Source organism: Patiria miniata, unplaced genomic scaffold, assembly GCF_015706575.1.
Source record: "Patiria miniata isolate m_02_andy unplaced genomic scaffold, ASM1570657v1 HiC_scaffold_8, whole genome shotgun sequence".
NCBI classification, from domain to species: Eukaryota; Metazoa; Echinodermata; class Asteroidea; order Valvatida; family Asterinidae; genus Patiria; species Patiria miniata.
Genome location: NW_024037075.1, coordinates 373,638 through 401,429, shown reverse-complemented (window position 1 = coordinate 401,429; position 27,792 = coordinate 373,638). Strand labels below are relative to the sequence as shown.

The 27,792-nt window shown below is 42.0% G+C and overlaps 1 protein-coding gene across 2 annotated transcripts; it reads left to right on the top strand.

The window, feature by feature from the left end:
• Nucleotides 1-27,509, top strand: LOC119719337. 2 transcript variants are annotated; one of them, XM_038188750.1, is made up of 4 exons: nt 1-156; nt 8,832-9,061; nt 25,787-25,918; nt 26,400-27,509. In XM_038188750.1, exons 1-4 carry the CDS (start codon nt 98-100, stop codon nt 26,534-26,536), a joined length of 558 nt encoding a protein of 185 aa, XP_038044678.1. In that variant the 5' UTR covers nt 1-97; the 3' UTR covers nt 26,537-27,509. The 2 variants fall into 2 exon arrangements, with proteins under 2 accessions (XP_038044678.1, XP_038044679.1); XM_038188751.1 differs by having other exon boundaries at nt 9-152.
• Nucleotides 27,510-27,792: the final 283 nt, after the last annotated feature.

Below are 27,792 nucleotides of genomic sequence, written 5' to 3'. Positions count from 1 at the left end.
AAACCTTTAGTAAACGTTAGTTTGCCGTCATTACCTCCGGCAAAATATCCACTATCTAAAAAAATACTTGGTGCGCCCTCTACTGACAGGAAAGTGTATGATCGATCACGCGTCACGTACGCCATTTCCATACGAACACCGTGATTTTACCGGCAAGTATGTTCTGTTAATACGTCTGTTATTCGGTAGATTGTAGTTTGTATCGTACTTAAAACAAGGGATTTCAATAATTTTGAGAATACTTAACAAGTTTGTGCTATAAGTGGGCGTATAAATTTGTTCGTGACACATTTTTTCTCCAGTTTAATTTGATACATTTTGGATAGTCGTGATAGTTGAGCATCAAGTAAGGCCTTTGAATGTGCAATTTTTTTCTCCTTTTTTTTTTTATTTCCAGACATTAGGGTTTTAGGTGTTTATTGCAAGTATTCTGTGCATGTTGAATCTCTCCCGTTTTTTAAAAAAAAAAAAACACTTTTTTTTTTTTCAATATACATGTCCCGCCAAATTGCCTTTTTTTATAGCTTTGTCCCCCTCTAGATGGTGGAATTTTCCCCTTTTTACCTTGCCAGGCCCTTTCAGGGTTCCCCCCCTGTTCCTACGCCTGAGTCCTAGGTTCCCCCCTTCTTCCTTTTTTTTTTTTTTTTTACTGCTACTTTGGTGTATGTACATTTGTGAATTTGTCCATGTTTGACGTTTTCTGTGTGATAATGAACAAAATGTAGATGGTTTTATTTATAAATAAATGTAATTTCTTAATGTGCTTATTGTATCACTGATGTGAATAACAATAAAGGTATTTCAATATAACTAGCCCCACTAGTGTGGCCGTCGGTATGCTGCGCTGAACCAAAGGCCACACACCGTGGTGCGCGCACTACTGAGGACGTTTTCATAAAATCTGCGGTCCGTTTCTTACATTCTCAGTTTCTTATTTTCTTATGGTTGTATTCTATGATGTCTCACCTATCACTTCTGGATGCTTAGATGTAATGATGTTCCATTTTCCGAGATATTCTTCAATCTTTCTGGAGCCCATATGAACTCGTGAAACGTCTGGTGATGGCAGCCATTTTGAATGTGACAAGAGATGACCTCAAGCTGTGACGTCGCGTTTATGCAAATTGCTTGTCGAGCGCGCGAGGGCGCGAGTTGCAAATGCGACGGCTGTTTCCTGTACCATGCATTTATCGTCAGGGGGCCACGTGCACCGATCTCCCCTCAGGATCTACGGCACAGGAAACAGCCGTCGCATTTGCAACTCGCGCCCTCGCGTGCTCGACAAGCAATTTGCATAAACGCGACGTCACAACTTGAGGTCATCTCTTGTCCCATTCAAAATGGCTGCCATCACCAGACGTTTCACGAGTGCATATAGGCTCCAGAAAGATTGAAGAATATCTCGGAAAATGGAACATCATTAGAGACCTAAGCATCCCAGAAGTGATAGGTGAGACATCATAGAATACAACCATAAGAAAGTAAGAAACTGAGAATGTAAGAAACGGACCGCAGATTTTATGAAACTTCGTCCTCAGTAGCGCGCGGTACCACGGTGTGTGGCCTTTGGTTCAGCGCAGCATACCGACGGCCACACTAGTGGGGCTAGATAGTTGCTAGCTGGAGTTATCCAGCCCTGAGTTTTATCATTGGGTTGTCATCTAGGGCTGGAGCGAGTTTTTCTCGTAACTTGTAGTAGGCCTATAGGCAAACATTTTTGGAAAATGTTTAGCTGGAGTTACCCAGCCCTGAGTTTTATCATTGGGTTGTCTATTAGGGCTGGAGCGAATTTTTCTCGTAACTTGTAGTATAGGCAAAATTTTTTGGAAAATGTTCAATTTTGTCCCCGTTAGGCGTTACTTACACACTAATTGCAACTGCAACTCACCCCAAACTTGCCTGGAATAACCATTACACAGGTCCTTGAAGTAAAAAACGATCCACGATGAAGATTCAGCCTACAATTGCAGTGAAAACAGGAGGAATAACCGCTAACTTGACAACCTTGCTGGATTGGCCCATGGAGGCCAGGACCGCAATTGGTTTGTGCACAAAAAAAATTGTGTACAATGAATGGCGGTCGATTAACAGGCACAGAGCGCTGTCAACTACTCGTTTTTGCCGGCTGCGCTGGCTGTTGGCGCATGACGTCACGCGGAAGCGTAACACCCGATGACTGTTTCATGCACTAATATGAGGTTTACCACTCGCATCACAGCTTTGGTACTGGAACCGCAACCGATTGTGCATGAAACAGTCATTGGGTGTTACGCTTCCGGGTGACGTCATGCGCCAACAGCCAGCGCAGCTGGCAAAAACGAGTTGTTGACAGCGCTCTGTGCCTGATAATCGACCGCCATTCATTTGTACACAATTTTTTTTTGTGCACAAACCAATTGCGGTCCTGGCCATGCCAGCAAGGTTGTCAGGTTAGCGGTTATTATGCCCCGCGGCGAAGCCGAAGGGGCATACTGTTTCCGCCTTGTCCTTCCGTGGGTGGGTGGGTGGGTGGGTGGGTGGGTGTGTGGTGTGTGTGTGGGTGGTGAGTTTGTCTTACATACGCAGTGTGGACTTCCGAACAAAAGACGTCCACATAATGTAGGTAGCACCGACGTTGTGTGGACTTACCCACGTCCACACAGTGTTTCCCCATTTCTGGAAAACAGGTTTAGAGGCATTTTTGGGTTAGGTTTATCTGTAGCAGAATGAAGAGAAACACTAAAGGGAATCATAGAAAAAAAATTGGGTTGAAAGAGTTTTCACAGTTTGAGAAAAATGATTTTTTTCACTGGTTTTTCTTAACTACACGAAAGCAATGGAAAGTCCACACTAGTCATGTGAAACAAGTATGGGTGGGTGTGTGGGTGTGTGTGTCCGGACAAATCTTGTCAGCGCGATAACTTGAGAAATACTTTACTTATGAACTTCAAATTTGGTTTGTGGATTGTCCTTGGTAATCCTAAGAAGCCTTTTGCATTTGGGGCCGAAAGGTCTAGGTTCAAGGTCACAGTGGCTGAAACAATAGAAATTTTGTCAGCGCGATAACTTGAGAAATACTTTACATATGAACTTCAAATTTGGTTTGTGGATTGTCCTTGGCAATTCTAAGAAGCCTTTTGCATTTGGGGCCGAAAGGTCAAGGGTCAAGGTCACAGTGGCTGAAACAATAGAAATGTTGTCAGCGCGATAACTTGAGAAATACTTTACATATGAACTTCAAATTTGGTTTGTGGATTGTCCTTGGCAATTCTAAGAAGCCTTTTGCATTTGGGGCCAAAAGGTCAAGGGTCAAGGTCACAGTGGCTGAAACAATAGAAATTTTGTCAGCGCGATAACTTGAGAAATACTTTACATATGAACTTCAAATTTGGTTTGTGGATTGTCCTTGGCAATCCTAAGAAGCCTTTTGCATTTGGGGCCGAAAGGTCAAGGGTCAAGGTCACAGTGGCTGAAACAATAGAAATTTTGTCAGCGCGATAACTTGAGAAATACTTTACATATGAACTTCAAATTTGGTTTGTGGATTGTCCTTGGCAATTCTAAGAAGCCTTTTGCACTTGGGGCCAAAAGGTCAAGGGTCAAGGTCACAGTGGCAAAAACAAAAGAAATTTTGTCAGCGTGATAACTTGAGATATACTTTACATATGAATTTCAAATTTGGTTTGTGGATTGTCCTTGGCAATCCTAAGAAGCCTATCGCATTGGGGGTCGAAAGGTCAAGGGTCAAGGTCACAGTGGCTAAAACAATAGAAATCTTGTATTTATTCTGAGATCATAGGGATTAGGGATTAATTCATATAAAACCTACAGAAGACACTGATGCTGTCAATGAACGTTCCATTTGACCAAGGTACATGTAAGTTGATGTTAGAGTGGTGTTATGTCATGGAAACAGTCACGGTTGCGGGGCATTTGTGTTTGTAAACACACCTGACTTGTTCCTCCTGTTTTCACTGCAATTGTAGGCTGAATCTTCATCGTGGATCGTTTTTTACTTCAAGGACCTGTGTAATGGTTATTCCAGGCAAGTTTGGGTTGAGTTGCAGATGCAATTAGTGTGTAACGGGGACAAAATTGAACATTTTCCAAAATTTTTTGCCTATACTACAAGTTACGAGAAAAACTCGCTCCAGCCCTAGATGACAACCCAATGATAAAACTCAGGGCTGGGTAACTTCAGCTAGATAGTTGCCATGCATGCATGCCATGGCGAATACTAGCCCCATAAATGTGGCCTATTTACTGGACTGCCTCCGTAAACATAGGCCACACATCCACATGTACAAAAAACGTGTCGACTTTGCCAAATTTAGATTTTCACATTTAGGCTTACTTTTTACTTTTTTTGCTTTAGAAGCATTCTCACCCTCTATATAGGCTAATCAGAAAGTGCTGCCTTTTTCAGATGTCTATTTTTCGTGAAATTTCCAGATACATTTGCACACGTTTGCGTATCAAAATTTCAACATGAAATTTCACAAAAATTAAACATCTGAAAAAGGCAGCACTTTCTGATTAGCCTATATAGAGGGTGAGAATGCTTCTAAAGCAAAAAAAATCTACAAAGTAAGCCTAAATGTGAAAATCAAAATTTGGCAAAGTCGACACGTTTTTTGTACATGTGGATGTGTGGCCTATGTTTACGGAGGCAGTCCAGTAAATAGGCCACATTTATGGGGCTAGGCGAATACAGGCCAGCTCGTACGCGAGCCAACTCATATGCGACCAACTCGAACGCAGGACAACTCGTACACGGACAAACTCGTACGCGGGCCAACTCGTACGCGTGATAACTCGTACGCGGACCTACTCGTACGCGAGCTAACTCGTACGCGTGAGTATAGACTAGACTGAAACCGTTGGTTCGGGCGTGTAGGAAATTAGGGTCGGTCAGTTGTCCTGCACATTCTTTTTTTCTTAAGTTAAGGGGATAATTTTGTGTTACTGAGTGGTCCCAATTAGTTCAGTTTTAAATCAGCTTTTTTGGCTCATAACAAAAAAGTTATGATTTGTTTTCCCGGACCACTCGCACACTGTCGATGTCTGATCCTGGCTCACACCGTACGCTATACGACAAGATATTGCCACGTAGTGAGAATTTAAATCGTATAATGTCCGCTGCATTTGTAGACTTCCAACAATACATTGCTATAGTGGCCCCGCGATATGTGTAAATCAAATCGTTGTACGTCTTGACAAATTCTCCACACTAGCTGCGTGGTTGGAAGCGCATGCCGCAGCATTGCACTACACATCGGTCGCAAAAATGGATCATGTTTTTTTGTATCATTGAAACTTTTGAACTTGACATCGTTGTATTTATGGAATTTAAACTGTTGAAAATACATATGTTACAATCATAGTAATTCAGTCAGTTCAAGAAAATCCAGTTCAAGAAAATCCGAAATGAAGTTGATAAAGAACTCCGTAAGGCAAACCGAGAGTATGTAGCTGATCTATCATCTTCTAACAACACCAAGAAATTCTGGAACTACGTAAGATCTCGGCGAAAGGATAATGTTGGTATCCAGACCTTGAAAGTTGGTAATGTGACAGTTGTCGACGACCAAACCAAGGCCAACAAGCACGCCGACCAGTTTCAAAGTGTTTTCTCATGTGAAGATCCAGTTCTCCCCTCAATGCCGCCCAGTCCTTACCCAGATATTCCAGACCTGGAGATCACTGTTGACGGTGTAGAGAAACTACTCTCCTCCATCAAAGTCAACAAGGCTGTTGGACCAGACGAGATACCAAATGCTGCCCTGAAAACTGCTTCAGTCCAATGGGCACCTGTCTTGCAGTTTATTTTCAGCCAAAGTTTAGACCAGAGTGAACTCCCAGAAGACTGGAAGAAAGCAAATATTTCGCCCATCTTCAAAAAAGGCTCGAAATCCGACCCAGCTAACTACCGTCCTATCTCACTGACGTGTGTCTGTTGCAAGCTCATGGAACACATCATTGACAGTCGGATCATGAAGTTTGTATCTGCGTACAACATCCTTTCTGACGCACAGCACGCATTTAGAAAATCTAGATCTTGTGACACCCAGCTCATCACAACACTGCACGACCTGGCTTCAAATCATAATAGTAACCAGACTACAGACATTGCCATCCTTGATTTCAGCAAGGCATTTGACGTTGTCCCACATCAGCGCCTGCTTCAGAAGCTGAACTACTATGGCATCAGGAGCAAGTGCTTACAATGGATTGAATCGTTCCTCATCAATCATTCCCAGAGAGTTATTGTCAATGGGAGAACATCACCTTGGAAACCAGTTCTGAGTGGCGTCCCCAAGGGCACGGTACTAGGTCCGCATCTCTTCATTCTCTTCATAAACGACATCATTGAAGCTGTAAAAGCCACCACAAGGCTTTTTGGCAGACGACTACATCATCTACAAAACCATAAACTCTCATGAGGACGAAGTCTCTCTTCAGTCAGACCTTACCAGACTTGTTAACTGGTCAAACTAGTGAGGTATGAGATTCAACGCTTCAAAGTGTAAAATAATGAGAATGTCTAGGAAACGTCAAGCAGGAGCACCAAAATATACTATGCTCGGTGAAACCCTGCAGGAAGTCTCTGAGGACAAATACATGTACCTTGGTGTTGTTATTCAAAATAACTTGAAATGGGACAAACAATCTCATTATGCAGCAAACAAAGCTACCAAGATGCTAAATTTTGTGCAAAGAAATTTCTACCAGTGCTCAAAGACTGTTAAAGAAAACCTTTACCAAACCATCGTCCAACCACATTTGGAGTATGCCTCTGCCGCTTGGAACCCAGGAACCAAGAAAAACAGGGACAGTCTTCAAAAAGTCCAACGAAGAGCAGCCAGGTTTGTGTGTGGCGACTATAGAGCCAAAACCAGTGAGACCAAGATGCTCACTGACCTCAATTGGGATCCATCGAAACCAGGCGACGCAACGACTAGTCACACTCCACAGAATTCTTAACCAGGACATTGACATTGACGCCAACTTATACCTCAGAAAACTATCAGATCCAGGAGAACCCACAACAAGCAGTTTGAAGTCTACCATCATACATCTACCCCCTTTATTCAGTCTTTTTTTCCTGAAGCCATTTTACTTTGGAATACCCTACCACATCAAACTGTCAACACAACTTCCTCTGTAACCTTCAAAAGCTCCATCCAAAACCAACAAAAACATCACAGCCCCTGCTAGACATTAATCCACTCTTGTCAACTTCAAGTTTAGTCCCTGGTGGACCGTTCGGGAGTTTGAACTACAAGGTACAAGGTACCCAGCCCTAAATTTTATCATGGGTTGTCATTTAGGGCTGGAGGAAGTTTTTTACTTGAACCAGCAGCATTGGCAGGTCCCAAAAATATTTTCGAAAAATGTGCAATTTTGTCCCCGTAACACACTAATTTCAACTTGAACTCCCCCAAACCTTGCCTGGCATAACCACTACACAGGTCCTTGAAGAAAAAAAAACGATCCACGATGAAGATTCAGCCTACAATTGCAGTGAAAAAAGGAGGTATAACGGACAACCGTGCGGTCATGATGATGCCCGGAGCTAGATTTGTGCACAAACAAACTGCATGTACAATTAAGGAATGGCAATGCGCGGTCAATTACCATGCACAGTGCGTGAACCAGACGCTCTTGCTAGCTGGCTGCTTGCGCATGACGTCACGTGGAAGCGTACACCCGGCGACTGTTTCATGCACTGATATGAGGTTTACCACTCGCATTACAGCTGCGGTACTAGAACGGCAGCCGAAGTTGGCCGGTTATCATGCATTCATAGTGCAGTGTTATTAACGTTCATTTAAAGACAGGGACAACAAATAGTTAGTTCCATAATCTCATGTATCATTTATCACTCCTCTGTTTCCCCCCCCCCCCTTTTTATTATGGAACTAACTATTTATTGTCCCTGTCTTTAAATGAACGTAAATAACACTGCACTATGAATGCATGATAACCGCCCAACTTCGGCTGCCGTTCCAGTACCGCAGCTGTGATGCGAGTGGTAAACCTCATATTAGTGCATGAAACAGTCAGGTGTTACGCTTCCGCGTGACGTCATGCGCCAGCAGCCAGCTAGCAAGAGCTACTGGTTCGCGCGCTGTGCATGGTAATCGACCGCGCATTGCCATTCCTTAATTGTACATGTACACGCAGTTTTGTTTGTGCACAAATCTAGCTCCAGGCATCATCACGGTTGTCAGTTATCCCTCGTTTTTTCACTGCAATTGTGGGCTGAATCTTCATCGTGGATCGTTTTTTTACTTCAAGGACCTGTGTAGTGGTTATGCCAGGCAAGGTTTGTGTGAGTTCCAGTTGAAATGAGTGTGTTACGGGGACAAAATTGCACGTTTTCGAAAAAAAAATTTGGGACCTGCCAATGCTGCTGGTTCAAGTGAAAAACTTCCTCCAGCCCCAAATGACAACCCAATGATAAAATTTAGGGCTGGGTAACTCCAGCTAGAATACAACCATATACAGTCATGACAGTGGTAGGCCCTATGTAAAAAAAATCAAAAAAAAGGGTGCGCCAGTGTTTGGGCTGAACTCCTCAGTAGGTTGAAAAACCAGACGTGTGTCATGTACAGCGCAGCAAAACGGAGGCCACACAAGTGGGGCTAGCCGTGCGTGCTGCACAGCATATGAATTTATGATTGGGTCCAATTTCCGAACAGACGTCTGCATTTGGCGTTTTTATTGTTTCCTATCGCATTTGCATCTGAATTTGTAAATACATTTTAGAGGAATGGATATTTGCACAATTATATTTAAGTTTAAAATTCATGTCATGGCCCTTTTAATTGCATTTTTCTAACTTCCAGCTGTGAAGGTTCAGTCATGGCTGTCAACATGCTGAGGGTAACTAGCAGGCGCTTTGTGGCCTCTGCCTGCCAGCGATCGAGCTCCACGTTGGCCTACGCTGATCGTCTGGACTACCCGGCCCCGCCATGTCGCTTCGTCGATGATGTAGACCTCTCGGCCGACATGCAGTCACTGAAGGCCAAGGAGCAAGGCGACTGGAAGAGCCTGTCTGTAGACGAGAAGAGAGCCTGTGAGTTCTGTTCAAGTTGTTTTTCATTTTCAGGTTTCGTTCTATTTTTAAATTACTACTTTTCAAGCAAAACAAAAATAAACAGGAAATTAATGCACCAGTCAATTGTAAGACACACCCTCGGACCCCCGGGGCAGGTGCGTCATGTCTCTAAAATGGTTTAGTCAAATCGCCACAAAGGGGGTGCGTCAAGTATGATTTTGGTGTGACACAAACACATCATGAGATGCGTAGGGGTGCGTCATGTTTCGTCACCATGCAATTGCAACGTATCAGTTTCAGCTGTCAACATTTTATAGGCCCATTTTTAAATAAAGCTTTTAGCCCAGATAGTGATGTTTTGTTGAATAAAACGAACTGCTGAGTGCAGACGTGTACTTGTGTTGCTTTTGTATAGGTCGAGTAATTAAATCTTCAATTCCAGTATTAAGCCGATCGGACCGGGAACTTACCGTTCCGATGAATGTACACCGGTACGGTGTACAGCCTATGAGCGCACGTTCAGTGTGTACCATGTATGTACATGCACCCTCCTTTTGTGTAGGATCTAGAGCTGCAGGTCGCTGCATGCATGCGGCACATAATATGCACAAAGTACAGCCTGGCATTGAGCACGTACTTACGTACGTGCGGACAAATCCTGGGCGCTCCGGTGTAGCATGAATTTAGGTTTTATGAAATACGGACTCACTGGTGGTATTGCGCATGCTCATGCATAGATTCATGCATAGTCCAATTTTCATACAAGTCCGATTTTCATAGGACACCGGAACCATTCGCATTTGTCTTAATTTTTTTGCTGGCTATTTTCAACTCTTTTCACCCCAAATCTTCGATAACCTTCAGCTTGTTCACATTGCTGCTGATAAATAAATATGGCCACATTTTCCAAATCACTATATTTTAACCATGAGCATCGGATGCATTTATGGATATAGCTGCGTCCAGTTTCCGGACACAGCAGAGTGCTTGCTGGCTCGTGGGGATTCGAGTAGCGTTTGAGGGTTTGTCAATGCAGTGCCAGTTACGCACATGTCCAAAGTACGTTGATTGATAAATGAGAAATGTTGTTCATGTTGGTGCTGTCCTGATGAATTTTTTTTTTGACGTAATAGCAGCCATGAGGCCCCAATCGCAGTGGATTAGGATTAGGGTTTTGCGACCATGATTTCCTAAGCCTCCGGATTCATGCACTCGGAGGGGACAAAAACCCACAATTTTCTACCAACATGCATACACCATGGTAATAAGCTTCCTTTGACATTAATGCGGCCTGCTTGAAAGCAACCTTTACTTTAATGATTTCAAGAATGGAACTGCTGCTGTCAGATTCTTTGAATAAATTGGTCCGAATACACATGTAGGGTCCCTTTTTGAATTTCGGAAATTTGGCAAGATTTGTCCTGAAGTCTGATGTTTGTCAAATATATTTCCGACTCGGTCAAAATTTTGCAAGCACATCTTTGATTTTCCATGGCGAGGAGGAAACAAGTCAAACAACCTGAAAGTAACAGAAATGGCATGTATGCATTATTTGTGCATACAATTGGCTCAACCCTCCTGGAATCCTAGCTGACTTGCCAAGGCCGATCGTCTATCCCCATTTACAACAAAATGTATTTATTCATTTCATTAGTGTGAGCAAAAAATATTAACATTTTCTATTTTAATTAATGCCAATTAAACAAGTTTTCAAAATTAAACAATGTGCTAAACTTTGTCCCGAAAAGTCACGAGCTGAATAGCAAATTGTTTTTTCCCCAAAGCGAAAATCTCTTGAGCCTACATACATGTACATTCCTAACCCTATGGCCAACCCATTTAACATCCCATTTTTTTTTTGGGTGTACAAAATTTTGCAAACAACATTTTTGTTAAGCTCGGAGATTTCTGAGTCACTATATTCAGATTAGAATATTAATCACAGGAGGGAACAAATCATTCTTAAATGCTTCCAAATTAATGATCATCAAGTTTTAGCATCGCAACACAACTCGCATTCCATTACAGAAAACATCCTCTGTTTACCTACATTTGCATATCAGTGCGCATGCGTACAAACATTCGCTGAAAAGAATAGCGCCCAAACCTCACCCTCTGCGCCCACTACATGTCCCTTTAATAGCCCTGTTACACAAACAAGACTCCTAGTTTTTTCAGCGACGCGTAGCGCCAACACGTACAATTTAACCGTACTCGCTGTGCCTGTAAAAACATGGCAGACTCCGCCAAAATTAGTAAAACTGTTACTGTTAGCTCAAGTCGTTCTTCCGAAGGAAATTAAATCACCCTACCATCCAACACTCCAAGCGTATAAAGCCCGGGAAGGGACAGGGTGGAATTTTTTTGGGGGAGTTTGCTAATTCGTTCGCACGAATTACTAATTCGTTTGCACGAATTACTAATTCGTTCCCACGAATTACGAATTCGTGCGAACGAGTTAGTAATTCGTGGGAACGAATTAGTAATTCGTTCGCACGAATTACTAATTCGTTCCCACGAATTACAAATAGGAATTTGTGCGAACGAATTACTAATTCGTTCGAACGAATTACTAATTCCTTCCCACGAATTAGTAATTCGTGCGAACGAATTAGGAATTCGTGCGAACGAAATAGGAATTCGTGCGAACGAATGAGGAATTCGTGCGAACGAAAGAGGAATTCGTGCGAACGAATTAGCAATTCGTGCGAACGAATTAGTAATTCGTGCGAACAAATTAGGAAATTCCAAAACAAATTTCCACCCTGTCCCTTCCCAGGCTTCATACAAGCGTGATATTTCCGCCACTACGACCGGGTCTAATCCACGGGTTCGACAGTAGGAAATACCCCGGGAACAGGCACTTCTCTCCAGCGAGAGTCACTGCAAGATTCCCGAAAAATCCCGCACACAGCACATGCAAGCAGCAGAATCAGAGATTTCCACTCATGTGCTTGCGGGTAGGCAAGGCTTGGCGTTCGATACCCATAGGTCCCTAGGTAATTCGACCTGCCCGCCCGGTCACAGAGGCGGGGCACCACCCGACCACCGCCAGCTTCATCTACACTACACGCAAGGACACACTATGATCAAGCTTTCCGGGCGAGCCCGAGATTTTCTCCATCGCCTTCAGCACCAAGTGGACTTTTGCGTGTATTTTATATATTTTATATAATTTATCATGTTCTGACTTTAAAAATACAAGTAACAAGGTTTGATGTGCTTTTATTGTGAACACTGGATTTAAATGAACTGAAATTTTGAGAAACTTAACAAGGACTGCATGCACTGCACTGCCATGCCACGCCACGCGATATCGACACATGGTGCAGCGTGGCCACACATCAAAATGGAAAATTCCCAAGAATTCCCAAGACAATGGAAAACTAATCCCAAGGAGTCACCACACGTACGTGGTTTTTACCCAACAGAGGGCGCACTTTCTAAACCAGTTAAGCGACCTTGCGTTACTGATGGGTACTCGTCAATCGTCGTGGGATTTCTCCACACTCTTAAAAGGATTTTTGGGGTTCCTTTTTAACTCTGAGACAAAGATTCCATTCTACTGTGGATTTTTCATCCAATGTACGCATCATAGTGATGTTTTCTCAACATGACTCCGGTTAATCTAACTAGCTGCTCGACTGTCCATGGCGCCAGCTGCTCGACTGTCCATGGCGCCGGGGGATCGTCCCGGCGTGGACCGCCTCCCAAGCCCAGCCTGTTTTTGGTTCCAACTTGCGATTTCAATTGGAATCTGATGGAGGATTCACTTTGGACATTCGGGCCGATTGGATTGTGATTACTTTATTACTCATTGGAGTCGTCTCCCATGTTTGAGATTGCCTTCTGGGTTTTCTCTTCTAATTCCATTTATTCAGTGAATATGTGATAACAGCCTTTCCATTAGCAGCACTCGACCGGCTAAGGGTAAGCTTTCAGTTTTTCCATCCTATGACAGTGGATTGGTCCTCTTGAACATGTTCATAATACAGGCTCACATGTATCTACGCTCAAGCTACCTTTGGATAGTATGTTGCAATCTGATGCCTCTTTTGGTTTGATATCATTAACAAGATTGTTAAAAAAAAAAAAAAAAAAAAAATAGTCTTGACTCTCCATAGACTTGTACTCAAACGTTACTGGCATCTGGATGCTGCATTCTTTCTCTGCTTCTTCCAGGATTCCTTCTACAGATTCCTTCTACAGATTCCTTCTACAGATTCCTTGATATTCTATCACTTGAATAACTTGCTCAGCTGGCCTGTTTATATTCATCAGCCTGTTGGGATGGTTTGTTGATTATTACAATAGACAATTGCAATATTACTGCCTTACTTTTCAATCCATCTATGCCACGGGGCCTTCACAGAATATTCTTCTTTTGTCTGGTGCCCTTGCAAGTTGCCATGATATCTCTCTTCACTGATGAAGTTTTTATTGGAGATTTTATCATTCTGCTTTATTGTCTAGATTGTTGGAATTGCATTGGGACTTGTTGCAAATTCTGGCTATATGGCATTCTTGTCTTGGATGAATGTTTCTCTTGCATAATGTTTGGTTATGGCAAGACTATGGTGCAGGATTCCATACTTTGAGATAAGTTAATCCACATCCGTGCTTAGCATGCACGTACATATTCTACGTCGGTCTCCTACCGGGTCTCAAACCAGCATGATTCAACTGACTGAGATTAATTTCTTCAGCCATGAGTTTTGGAGGCCGGTCTTCTTCTTCATCCGGGTCATTCCGTGTCAAATCAACACGCTTTTGGACCCGACCCTCACAGATTGAAACAATATTTGGTGTGATGATTGGCCTATATGAGAAACCCCCAGAACTGAATTTTGTTGTAAATTGACTCGTTAGTTTTTGAGATACGGGTCAACGAACTTTTCACTAATTAGCATGACCTCCGAACTTTAAATACTTGTATCTCAAAAACTATAGCGCCTACAAAGCCAAGTTGTACATCATATTAAAGTTCTTTGAATGGCCTCCATTTCATAAAATAAAACCAAAATCGTAGCATGAAGTGCAGAGAAAATGCGTAACAAAATGACCTTTGACCTCAAATTACGAAAAACAATATGCTTCAAATTTTGTAATTTTTTTTCAAATGTTAGTTTATGATGTCAGCAACAATCTTAAAAAAAAATTGGGATGGGCGGTCTTAAAGTTTTTAAGTTATGATTTTTTGAAGAAAGCCTGTCCATGAAAAAGTATGCATAATATTAAATGTACATGTACATGTACATGTATATGTATACATTGTACTTGTACTGTGTACATGTGCACATTTTACCTGTGCATCATGTTTGCCCTTTACAACCGCATAGTCTCAACTCATATCCAAGTCAGGTGTGTTTACAAACACAAATGCCCCGCAACCGTGACTGTTCCCATGACATAACACCACTCTTTTAACATCAACTTACACGTACGTACCTTGGTCACATGGAACGTTCATTGACAGCATTAGTGTCTTCTGTAGGTTTTATATGAATTAATCCCTAATCCCTATGATCTCAGAATAAATACAAAATTTTTATTGTTTAAGCCACTGTGACCTTGACCCTTGACCTTTGGACCCCAATGCGATAGGCCTATTTGGATTACCAAGAACGATCCACAAACCAAATTTGAAGTTCACATGTAAAGTATTTCTCAAGTTATCGCACTAACAAAATTTCTTTTGTTTTAGTCAGTGTTGTAGTCGAGACCGGATAGTCCGAGACTGAGACCAAGACCGAGACCTGAAGATTCGAGACCGAGACCGAGACCGAGACCGAGACCAGCCCCTTCAAGGCGGACCGAGACCGAGACCAATATGGTCCGAGACCGAGACCGAGACCGCTGATAATAAATAACAATAGTCGAAATAAAAAAAACAAGACACGTTATTATAGTTGAAAAATGTAACCTTTCTATTCACAAAGAATACAGACCAAAATTTTGAACAGTGGCAGTGTTGACAAATTGAAACAAAACACCTTACTTGTGCAAAAAGTAGTTACACTTAAGAAATATGGGCTTTGACATGTTGTCTGCACCCAATCGTGACAAAAGTAAAAAGTTAAAGGTAGATGTTTCATCTGTTATAGGAACTCGGATCCTAAACTCCACAGTCACCCCTTGGTTTCAGCTATGACTTCTAACGGATATTTAAAGATGCAATTTTAATTTTACATTGCCTCTTTTTTCCTAAAATAAATTTAGGACTTGTGTACTTGATTTTAAAAAATGGGAGCTAGAAAATGTTGAATTAATTTTTAAATTTCTGTCATAGAATGTGGACTTGTAAATGTAGACCCACAAGTTGCGAGGTGGTAGCCAGAATGTGCCAGATATGGATTTTTAATTTTTTTCTGAACGGGATTTTAATTTTTGAGGAATAATGGGGTACTTCAAAATATAAAATGGGGTCTCATCATACACTATCATGGCAACAGTGAGTGGTAACTGGTAAGAGTGTGTGAGTTCAAAGCTGGAAAATCAGGTAGAAAAATTTACTTTTGCTTCAAAATACTGTCCCAAATTAAAGAGAACATTGTGTGGGGTCGAAAATATAACTAATTTGAAGCACCTCATTTATTATCAGAATACAAAATGCAAGTGATTACGCCCACAGGGGTGGGCTAAACTACACAATCCCCGAAAATGGTTGACCCTTATTGCATAAATTGTTACAAGTTTATACTTTGCTTTATGTGGCCGACTCAACAGATAAATGCCGAACTTGTTCCAAATCGTTCAGTGACTGGTACTGCTGCAGCTTTACATGTACTTTCCAACGTGCAGTCGAGTCCAAACCGACCGCTATATATAACAAGCTTGATCTACGGGCTAGCAAATGTTTTAAATAACAACGGTACAGAACGAAGTGAACACAAAGTAATCGATCGAGCTGTAAAAGCTACATATTACCGGTCTCGACCCGAGACCAGCCAAAATATCGAGACCAAAGGGGGCCGAGACCGAGACCAAGACCGAGACCACAGCTTCCGAGACCGAGACCGAGACCGAGACCAGCAAAAAGTGGTCTCGAGACCGGTCTCGAGACCGAGACCGGTCTCGAGACCTACAACACTGGTTTTAGTCACTGGGACCTTGACCCTTGACCTTTCGGCCCCAAATGCAAAAGGGTTCTTAGGATTACCAAGAACAATACACAAACCAAATTTGAAATTCATATGTAAAGTATTTCTCAAGTTATCGCGCTGACAAGATTTGTCCGGACACACACACACACCCACACACGTTTGTTTTACATACGCTATGTGGACATTCCTTTGTTTTCGTGTAGTTAAGAAAACTCGGTACAAAAAATAACTTCACTTAAACTGTGAAAACTCTTTTAACCCAATTTTTTTTCTATGATTCCCTATAGTGTTTCTCTTCATTCTGCTACAGATAAACCTAACCCAAAAATGCCTTTATACCTGTTTTTCAGAAAGGGCAAAACGTTATGTGGACACGGCTTAGTCCACATAATAAAAACACAACCTGCATTATGTGGACATCTTTTGTTCACAAATCCACATAGGGAATGTAAGACAAACTCACCCCCACACACACCCACCCACACACACAGACAGACAGACTTGTTTCACATACCTAGTGTGGACTTTCCTTTCTTTTCGTGTAGTTAAGGAACACCAGTGGAAAAACTCATTTTTCTCAAACTGTGAAAACTCTTACAACCCAATTTTTTTTCAATGATTCCCTTTAGTGTTTCTCTTCATTCTGCTACAGATAAACCTAACCCAAAAATGCCTCTAAACCTGTTTTCCAGAAATGGGGAAACACTGTGTGGACGTGGGCAAGTCCACACTTCGTCGCTGCTACCTACATTATGTGGACGTCTTTTGTTCGGAAGTCCACACTGCGTATGTAAGACAAGCACACACAGACACACAGACACACACACCCACCCACCCACCCACCCACGGAAGGACAAGGCGGAAACAGTATGCCCCTTCGGCTTCGCCGCGGGGCATAAAAATATGTTAAAATATGTTATACTGGTCTACGTTACTTTCATTTTTCACTCAACCAAAGTCTGTGTTGCAGTGTTCATCTCCTCGGCGGAGATCTTGTATACGCGTCCTGTTTCAGTGAACGGTTCCACTGCTGTTAGTACATCCTTGCCATGAATTACAAGTGTGTCTGGTCGATAGGGGAACTTGAAAGATGGAGATGGCCCATGGGGATGAAGAAAACTCAGTTCCACTTCTTGGGATGCTGGAAGGATCTCCTGAACACATGCTAGCCACCAGTAACAGTCATACATCACTGTAACATACCCCTTGATATCTGCAAAATCAATACATGCAGTTTGTCCATGGACTTGGAGGCAAACTGGTTCCTCCCTTGAGTCTGAGGAGGAGGAAAAATCAAGCACCTTAATATTGTCTTTAGACATCGGACAAAAACAGTGCAGCTTTTGTGTTCCTAGAATGGTACGTGCAATTTGGAATCTTTGCCTGAGAATATCCGCTTCATTCTTCATCTCTCGCCGAGGAGATGAACACTGCAACACAGACTTTGGTTGAGCGAAAAATGAAAGTAGACCGGTATAACATATTTTTTATAAGTAATTTTGTTCTGCCCTTAATATATATGAGCTGAGACTATGCGGTTGTGAAGGGCAAACATGATGCACAGGTAAAATGTGCACATGTACATGTACACAGTACAAGTGTACATGTACATGTTTACTTGTACATGTACATTTAATATTATGCATACTTTTTCATGGACAGGCTTTCTTAAAAAAATCATAACTTAAAAACTTTGAAAGCGCCCATCCCAATTTTTTCTTAAGATTGTTGCTGACATCATAAACTAACATTTGAGAAAAAAAATTACAAAATTTGAAGCATATTGTTTTTCGTAATTTGAGGTCAAAGGTCATTTTGTTACGCATTTTCTCTGCACTTCATGCTACGATTTTGGTTTTATTTTATGAAATGGAGGCCATTCAAAGAACTTTAATATGATGTACAACTTGGCTTTGTAGGCGCTATAGTTTTTGAGATACAAGTATTTAAAGTTCGGAGGTCATGCTAATTAGTGAAAAGTTCGTTGACCCGTATCTCAAAAACTAACGAGTCAATTTACAAAAAAAATCAGTTCTGGGGGTTTCTCATATAGGCCAATCATCACACCAAATATTGTTTCAATCTGTGAGGGTCGGGTCCAAAAGCGTGTTGATTTGACACGGAATGACCCATCCTTAGCTTACAGCAGAATCTTGACATATCTTCACTGCTTCGAGTCTTTAGAACAAGTATTTGTCCTACAGAATCCGGCCAGATGAGGTTTTATATAACTTCATACATAAGGGGTTTGTCAGACACTTCTTCAAAGCATTGTCTGGAATTCTTATCTACCTCGGTTCTCCTGACCACGAGCTTCTGCCTCAACATACTCTTGTTTGTTGCTTTAGAGAAGGATATCTTCCCTTAAGGAATGAACTAGATCAGGATACTTCCAACTGGATCGGGTTTTGACTTACTTCACCCTTTTCCCAGTCGGTAGCAGTCTGACATATGGCGGCCCATTATCAAACTTTGACACGCAGCAAAGGAATTCAGATGGAAATGCTTTCTACTTCCCTCCAGTCTCTTAAGACGGTTGGTTTGCTGCTTCCATCAATAATTGGGATACTAATGTCCTTGTACAGTACCCATACGTGGATCATCAGAAGTTGGAGTTTCGCATACCTACAGGGGTTCGTTACAGATCTTTTGGATTTTCACAGCTCCGTTGGGTCTTTATAAGAATCACCGTTGTCACCTTTTTACAGCAAAACAGATCAATTTGCTCTTGTACTTAGATAATAGGCTATAACAGACCATACATGTATCTCCAGTATAGCCTTTAACAGTCTGCCTAACTCGCACTTGATGTTGTTTTTCATCTTCAGTATCAAGCTCCTTCACGACAGCTGACCTACCTCGAAACATTTTGCAACTTTGTTTCAGGCATTACTGGGGAACGTTAGACACAACGTGATGGCATCAGAACCTTCTGGCATCTTGATGATAGACCTAGTTCCCTAGTGCATGACACACAGACGCTCTGTGCAGCCTTTCCTTTGTCTTCCCATCTACACTAAGAGTCATCTCCAAAGGGATTCCAGTTACCCATCTTAGCTATGACCTACTGCACTGATGGCCTTTTCAGGACAATGTACTGGGTAACTATGTGTACATCTACCATCGCAATGGGTACCTCGGACAGGGTTTGAGATTCCATCTGGATGGTCATTTAGTACCAAGCACTTGGCCAACTAAAGAGAGCCAGTTGCATTCCTTCAACCAGAGCTTTTGACAGTGCTCAAGGCCTTGCATTTGCTCATATCCAGAGTCCTAATCAAGCTTGTCTTGGTCCAGACGGACAATTCCACAGTTGAGACGTAGTGTACTACATGCTTCGTCCGAGGAACTCACTCTTCTTCCTGCCTGTCCACTTCAGAGCCACCCAGTTGGCTGTTCCTTCTAACGTTCCACCTGGCCAGAAAGAAGGTATTGAATTCATTTCAACAGAATGATTTCTTCTCCCATCAGTATTCAGATAAAGGTCCTCAACATTCTCAGAATGCTACCGGTACTTGCACCTATCTACATGTATTTGCATCCCTTCCAGGCTACCAGCTTCCAATTCCAGTCTTTCGCCAAGTTTATACTCATCCTATGGTCCTCTGGTCTAGAAGAATCCTTCAGCTTCAACGCGACAGGAACTCATGCATTTGATAGACAGAGTTATGAAAATAATTGTAGCACTCATACATGTAGCTCCTTTTTGGCCACAGCAGCCATAATCCCTTTACTCCTGGACCACCTTGGTCTCACAACAATAATTCTACACGCAGACACGGCTACATGTACTCTCCATCTTTGTGCCTGGATGCTATCATTATCTGAAAGCTACAGTCTTTACAGTCAGAAGCTATTTGATTCCCCATGGGGTATGATAGAAGCTGCCAATCCCCGATCTGCATCTGCACCTTCATTTGGGATTTCGCTGACAATCTTTCACACCAATTACAGATATACTACTGTCCAGGGTTACCGATGAGCCATAATTGTAGTCAGTGTTCTAGCCAGGCATCAAATAGCGCTAGCACCTGCTACGCTTTCTGAAATAAGCGCTACTCTTAAATCGCGCCGCTACGCTACTGCTACGCTATAAATTTTGGTTGCGAAAAAAAAAATCTGCCGTGTGTTCGTATACAAGCGCAGCGGCTTTGAGCATTGCGCACTGGCCGTACGACACAGCGAAAAATAAACAACGATCCCACCGCACGTACCCCGTACAATACCCCTACCGTGATGCTGCGCCACACGCATTCGCTATGAAAGCAATTAGCACGTGCTGTTTTGTGCTGCGTAGATACAGCGCTCCGTACGGACGTACGTGTCACCAACATGTCATGTACAGAACGCTCTGTGGACCACACCATTTTGCGGTATCGGGTGTGCTTTCCTAAGGTCAATATTTACAAGCATTACAACTGTTTTGAAATTATGAATAACACTTTTTATCAAGTCCGAAACATGTTACTGTTTGAAAATAAGTTCTTCAACGTCGGAACATAATTTTCGTAAAGGATTTATTCGAGAAACGATGTCCAAAGAAAGGTTAAGCACACCTATGATATCAATGGATCCGTCCACAAAGATGGCCGCACGTGAAGAATTCTTCTCGAAGAATGTCGCTGTCGAAAATTTGGATTTTTGACTACACTACTCTTTGCTGATAATAACAGTTCGATAAGTTTGGTAGTAAAAACGGATCTGTTTGTTCTTAGGACAAAACCAATCAGCAAGTATTGCAACAAAGCAAGTTTTTTAGTGCTTTAATTTTAAATTTAAATTTGGTCGCGTAGTTCGCCGACGTAGCCAGCGTGGGCTGGCCCGCGCCCGCACGCTGGGCCGGCCGCGGCCGGGATAGGAAGCAATTCCCGGTGATTATTTCTCATCGTCATTATCTACAATTATATTTTTTAACACAACAAAAATGACATTTCTCCTTCACATTGTGTTGTAGCATGTTGAAATTGCAATCGCCGACGACTTTTTCTGTCTGACACCTCCATCATGTCCATGGTTTTACAATTTCTCTCCCTGCCGATCGGATGCTGGATGGTTTTATAATTTACAAATTTAAAATTGGAACTACTGCTACTACGGCAGCGCTACACAACACAAGGCTTCTTGAAATTGAAACTGGGCTGTCAGTGTCTCATGAGAATGAGATGGTTCTTATTCCTCCATGTAAAACCTTGTACACGCATGCCTAATTACTCCCTGTTTTAGTTTTAGATTGATTAAATTACACTGACTTCAAACTTGAATTCAATGAATCGTTACATGAATATGAAATGTTCATGCGATTTGTTCTCACACTTAATATTGACAAAGTAAATCTCAATTTTTTATAAAACATTGAGGAACTACTAAAAATGGTTAAACAGAAAGCATCGATCTTGGAACAATTTATACATTGTAAACATGTTCTAAAAATTGAAAACAGGAGAAACTTTACAGGAGCAAGAGTATCAATCATTGAAACAAATAAAACAAAATTTCTTATAATTTTAAACACTTCTGCTAAAAAAAAATTAGGGGAAAGTGGTAGGGAATCGCCTCAGATTGCACCACAGAGCATCTAGAGTCCAAAATTTTCCTGGGCCCTTAAGCGGGCCCCGGACCCCACGCCGTAAGGGCTCCGCGCTCCGCGCTCGCATTAGTCGTCGAACCAAAATTACCCCAGGTTTATCAGTTGACCTCCTACTGTGAAGTACCGGTAGATAGGCCTACCATCTTTGGATCCAAGCACCATCCTTGGGTCACTCGCCTAAGCCCCGTTTGGAACCAACGGGTACATTGAAGCTCTCCTTTCTGTCAGCTTGCGAAACCCATATTCTTACTGGCTGCTGCAGGAGCTTGCCTTAAGAAGGGAATTTCACTAATTTACCTGGTCATAGCCATTGGCACATGACCGCATTTACTTTATTCCATAGGTGAAGTTCAACACATGGAATAAATCAACTTATTTCCAGACCAGATATTTCCGGCCAAGTTGACATCCTCTTCTTTAGTAGCAGAGGATATGGTGGTGCCCCATGTGAGCTCTGCAGAACTACAATGCTCGCACTGAGCCTTTAAGAGGCTTCATCATCAAGCAAATGCTCGTACAGTCATCTAGCATCATCTTCAAGCCTCTGTGACCATGATCGCTCGATTGTCGGTGCCACCATAGAGTGACCTCCCGTAATCGAGGATCAAAATCTCAAGCTCAGGAAACACCCAGCATGACAACTTCCTGAACTCAACTGCTTGGAGCTTCCTTTTCAGATACAGGGAACAGGACTCTCTTTTTCAGGTATCAGAAAAGCGGACTGCTGGAAGAACCCTTACACTGTCACACCTTGTTTATAGCTGTTGTGCAAAGCAGAGGGTTGCATTAGCAGAAATTCTTCCAGGAAACTGCACAATCAGCAGCCCGCAAAGCTCCTTTAGAATAGATATGCAGCACCCGGGTATGATAGGCAGCAACCTTTTCATGCCATTTAGAATTGCATGTAGGCCTACTTTAGACTTTGCCGTTGCTGCTACATGTCCTAAGCCGGGTACCCGCCCGCGGAGGCCAAGAGCCGGTTCCATTTTATCGGGTCAGGTACCCGTAACCGAATTTATAAATTTCGACGCAACGTCCGAGACAAAAAAACCACAAGTACGTGCATTCAAATATCACCAACAGAAGATTTACAAAGTTCAGAGTGAGTTTACCGACGATTCCAAAACTTCATTTTGCGGTTTATACATGTATTTTGTTTTCAGTTTTATTTAGACTATCTTTGATGCGTCTCCAGAAGCCCGAAAGTGGCGAAACACGATAGTATCAACCCATTGTTTGTGTTTGTAATAAAGCTTCTTGTAGCCGCTAGCCAGGAAATCATATTCTTTGATGCGCCGCAGATGGCGGGTAGTACCCATAACAAGTCTGTTACCTAAGATTTACAAAGTTCAAAGTGAATTACCGATCATTCACTGAAAACTCCATCTTGCGGTTTTTAGTTTGTATTCAGTTTTGTTGACTATCTTTGAAGTTTGAATTGATGTGTCTCCAGAAGCACGAAAGTTGACCCATCATGTTTTTAATAAGTTTCTCGTAGCGGGCCGCCAGGAAATGATTTTCTTTGATGCACCGCAGATGGCGGAATAAACAAACGATACTAAGTGATTGGCGTTTTAATTGCAGTCACGAACAATAAAATTATTTCTTGTCCCTGACATTCCCTGTCTCATAACCTTGCTGTCCGGTGATCATCAGGCCACGTTCAGGAAGTAGCCATGTTTGGTCACATTTTGAGAAAAAGTCAAAACTGTTTATTAATTAATTATTTTTCTTTAACCCAATGTAACGTCGGTTTAAATGAAAATACTTGTTTATTTTCTCTCTGGGTACCGACATACAACTGCCCTTTAATGCCACTACAGCTGCCTGATGCCACGTCAACTATAATCAAAATACAGAAAAGAAGTAAACAATAAGTGTATAATGAACAGCCAAAATTAGTATAACATAGAGCAAGGAACAAGCTCCCAAAAGCAAGGAAGTATGGAACTCCACCCCAAGAGGGCGCTGTTGCCTAAAACGGCAACGTACGTTACGAACTGAGCCCCATGATAATTAAATCTATCCAAAATCACTACAAATTTACTACAGATGTTCGGCCTATGAGTTGGAATAATTAGATAAAGAATAAGTGAGGCCCCGATGAGGACAGAAATTATACCAGAGTCTAACAAAGTGTCACGATGCAAGCATACAATAAATGCACTAGTTTTATAACTGACAATAAACCCATCCCACGACAAAACACAGCTAATTTTACCTCCCAAATTTCCCTTCTAAATCTACCACACTACAAAATGTCCACTATACAGAGCATTTAGAAAAACAAGGGAAACTCCTTACCGCTAGTTTGGGATCCAGGGTCCTATAAACCTTGACAAACTAAATGATTTCTTCTAGTGAGTTCTACGAAACTGACAAACGTGGTTTTCGCGATCCCCTTTACTTCCGGGTATCTAGCGCCCTCTGTTAAATGTCGCGTATGCGAAATCCATCCCAAAACACCCAATTTTTTTCTGATGTACGATGTCTCAAAGTCTGAGAAAGTTTTAAGGGCATTTATAACTATGATCGAACAAAGTGTAGATAAAAAATATACCTTTAACAACAAATGATATAATAAAAAAAAATAACCGCGCACCCATATTTTCTGCGGAACTGGCCAATCACAACGCACGTAAGAAGTGCAACTTGACTAGCGATTAGCGTAGTACAAGACGCATGCGCCGGGTCCCTGTGATAAAGCACGACACCATTTTTGCACATGCTTTCACTTACCGCTTATAGTACTGACTGCCGTGCCGGTGTAGCATGAATTTAGGTTTTATGAAATACGGACTCATTGGTGGTATTACGCATGCTTATGCATAGATAATTAGGAGAGGGACTGGTCACGTGAAAGGGTTTAACCAATAAAAGGGAAAAAGAGTCCGACTTTCATACGAGTCTGATTTTCATATGACACGGGGCTTTTACGGGTACCCGACCTTGACCGGGAAAGGGTACCCGGTTCCAGTCAAAACCGTAAACAGACAGGCCTAACATGTCCCTTCCCTCCCTAGAGTCTTTCGGTGCTACTCTGCAAATGTAGGTAAACAGAGGTGAGATGTTTTCTGTAATGGAATTCCTAAAATCCAAAGGGATTTTCCATTCTAGTAAGAAAACACTCACCTCTGTTTGCCATCCCTCCCAATTAAAAAAAACAAAACAAAAACCCCAAAAAAACTAGGAGTTTTCTTTGTGTAACAGGGCTATTTAAGGGACATGAAGTGGGTTCTTTTCAGCGAATGTTCGTGCACATGCGCGCTGATATGCAAATGTAGGTAAACAGAGGTGAGAGTTTTCTTACTAGAATGGAAAATCCCTTTGGATTTTAGGAAATTTCACCCTGGCAGCGCTTGCGCTGCACGCATTGAAAGCCTTCGCCACAATTGGTTCGCTGGTTTCCTCTTCTCAACTCAGTTGGAGGTGCATTCGCTCGGACGCTCGCCCCAGCCCCACTGGTGCCCATGGGCCACAATGGAAATTAAACATCGTTATAACAATACGGTACCCACACAAGTCATGTCCACACAGTGTGCGTGTTCCATGCCGTGCTATCGAGATTTGTTCGTCGATCATTATGTCCGTCACATGTGCGTCATTGGTGAGTTGTTATCCAGAAATGGTGCGTCAATAAATAGCGTCAACATGCGGGAATGGTTTGTCATGAACAAGACGCAAGGGTGCGTCATTGGACCCCAAAGTTTGACTGTACTGTGTACATTGACGCACATGCCCCGGGGGTCCGAGGGTGCATCGTACAATTGACGGGTGCATAACTGCCGTTTTAGTTGCGATATAAAAGTGTATGGGCTGTGTGCAAAAGTTGAGTTCTTAAGTTGTCTTATTTTTTTTCTTTAAAATTTGCTTAGTTACATTTTCAAGTTACATGTGCATACAAAAGAAATTCGCAAAATGTTACCTTAATGGACTACTTGTACCTGAAATTCTTCGTGGGCCAGTTTTGTTAGCAAGTATCACATTACAGCAAGTTAAATTGCATAGTTTATTTTTTTTTTATTTGTTATTTTTTGGTTTGTATTCTATCAGTGTACAGGTTGAGTTTTGATAAGAGTTACTCCGAGATGCGAGCGCCTACTGGCGAATGGAAGTACATCATCGGCGGGGTCTTTGGACTGCTCTCCGTCGCTATTTTCTTTTATGGTCTACAGAAAAAATTTAGTATGAAAAATGCTTTTTTAACATTTCATTTTTATGCCCCTGGCTTTAGCCAAGAAATCTTGCGATAGTGTATTGCTTCTGTGTGTCCGTTTGTATGAATATTCCATTTTGGTTAGGTTAACTGTTTAGTTCTGTCATATAAAGTCAGACTTCTATCTCAACCGAACTTGGTGACAATAATCTTTGGGTAGGGGGGGGGGGAATTCAGATCACTTGAGACATTGAAGGTCATCTAGAGATCAAAATGAGGTCATTGTTGTTTTTGGTTTGTTTAACTGAAAAGTGCTGTCATATGAGAAGTCAGACTTCAATCTCTACCAAACTTGGTGACAATAATCTTGTGGGCTATAACGTTGTTCTTAAGAGCTTGACTGGCACAGTCAGCCGTTGATCGATCACAATCATGTTGGTGGCGTGTTTCTGTCGGGCTATGTACTGTGCAATCAACAGGTCCTTTTTACTGTTTCCCCTCCCCCTGCAGTTGCCCCGCCCCTGCCGATAACGATGACTAAAGAGTGGCAGCAGGACCAGATGAAGTACAACATCGCCATCCGCAATAACCCAGTCACTGGCCTTGCGTCCAAATGGGACTACGAAAAGAACGACTGGAAGAAGTGATGACAGGAGAATCCCAGGAAGAATAAGTTTCAATTTAGGTACAATTACTGTCCAGATATGAGCGGATTTTATATAGGGCATCCTGGTTGTAATGTGTTGAATGTTTAGAACAGATTTTAGAACACGTCATTTTTCGTAATTAATTTGAATAGATTTGGAAAAAGACTTGTGCTTTCATATCCTCTAAAATCACTATGAAATCAACTGTGATGACATTAACGAATATGAAACAAAATTTACAAATGTAAACTGGGTTTTTGTTTGGCCTACTACAGTGTACCTTGAATGTGAGATGCTACTCGTGTGGATATTAAACTATGTAGGGATGCAAAGTTCATTTCAAACTCCGAGTATAAAACCGTGTTTTTGCATCTTGTAATACACCTGTCACCCCAAAACATATTTAACTGTTTTGTACATGCATTTAGCACTGGAATCTTATCCCGCGAATGGAGCACAGAATAAAGTAGTGCGTCAGTGTGTGGGACACAGACGCGCTACATTTTCCGTGTTCCACGAGCGAGAGTGGAAAAGCGAATTTATCTTCAAGCAAACTTGACGCACTGTAAAGTTGGAACGAGCACGCTTTACACGAGCATGCTTTTCAGCGGTTATACTACACGTGCGTGCAGCAAGAATGGTATGCACATCTTGGAATAGCATGATAAGCTGTGGACCGTGGTATATGGGATAATGTAGCATGGGGGGTTGTCATGGATTGATCAGGAACAAGGATTCAAGTTAGCTTGAAGATGAAATTCATTGCCACCACTTCATAACAAAATGACAATTCTCTTACCAAATCTTTCATTTTTTTGAGAAAGGATGCATGCTTTGATTTTAGGGCAACTGACTGCAGAGATTAAACCTTATTTGATCCATCCTGAACACAATACACTTTTAACCACTTAACTTTATTTACGTGTGCAGTGTTCGATACATAATAAAATGTTTTCGTTTGTTCAAAAACTTACATTTTTGATGTTTTTCTTTAATAAGTGAAGTGTCTTGGCTTGAAAATGAATCTTGTTAAACACAATATATTAATTAAGCGTAACCTTCCCAATTCCTCCAAAATCCTATTTTGGAGGATGCACTGTGTCAAGACATTGGGCCGGACCTTGTTGTATATGCTGAGCCATGCATAAATTTAGGCCTAAATTATGCTTGAAATCCTCTGCACTGCTCCAGGATGTCACCGGCTCTACCTCAACACATTGAGTTGACAGTGATTGCTGAAAGATTTTGCAGGATTG

Excerpts from the sequence above, each read along its gene's own strand:
- LOC119719337 (XM_038188750.1), top strand. The coding sequence starts at position 98 with ATGATCGATCACGCGTCACGTACGCCATTTCCATACGAACACCGTGAT. Across the intron at positions 9,062-25,786 it reads TGTAGACGAGAAGAGAGCCT|TGTACAGGTTGAGTTTTGAT; the intron begins GTGAGTTCTGTT and ends GTATTCTATCAG. Across the intron at positions 25,919-26,399 it reads TGGTCTACAGAAAAAATTTA|TTGCCCCGCCCCTGCCGATA; the intron begins GTATGAAAAATG and ends CTCCCCCTGCAG.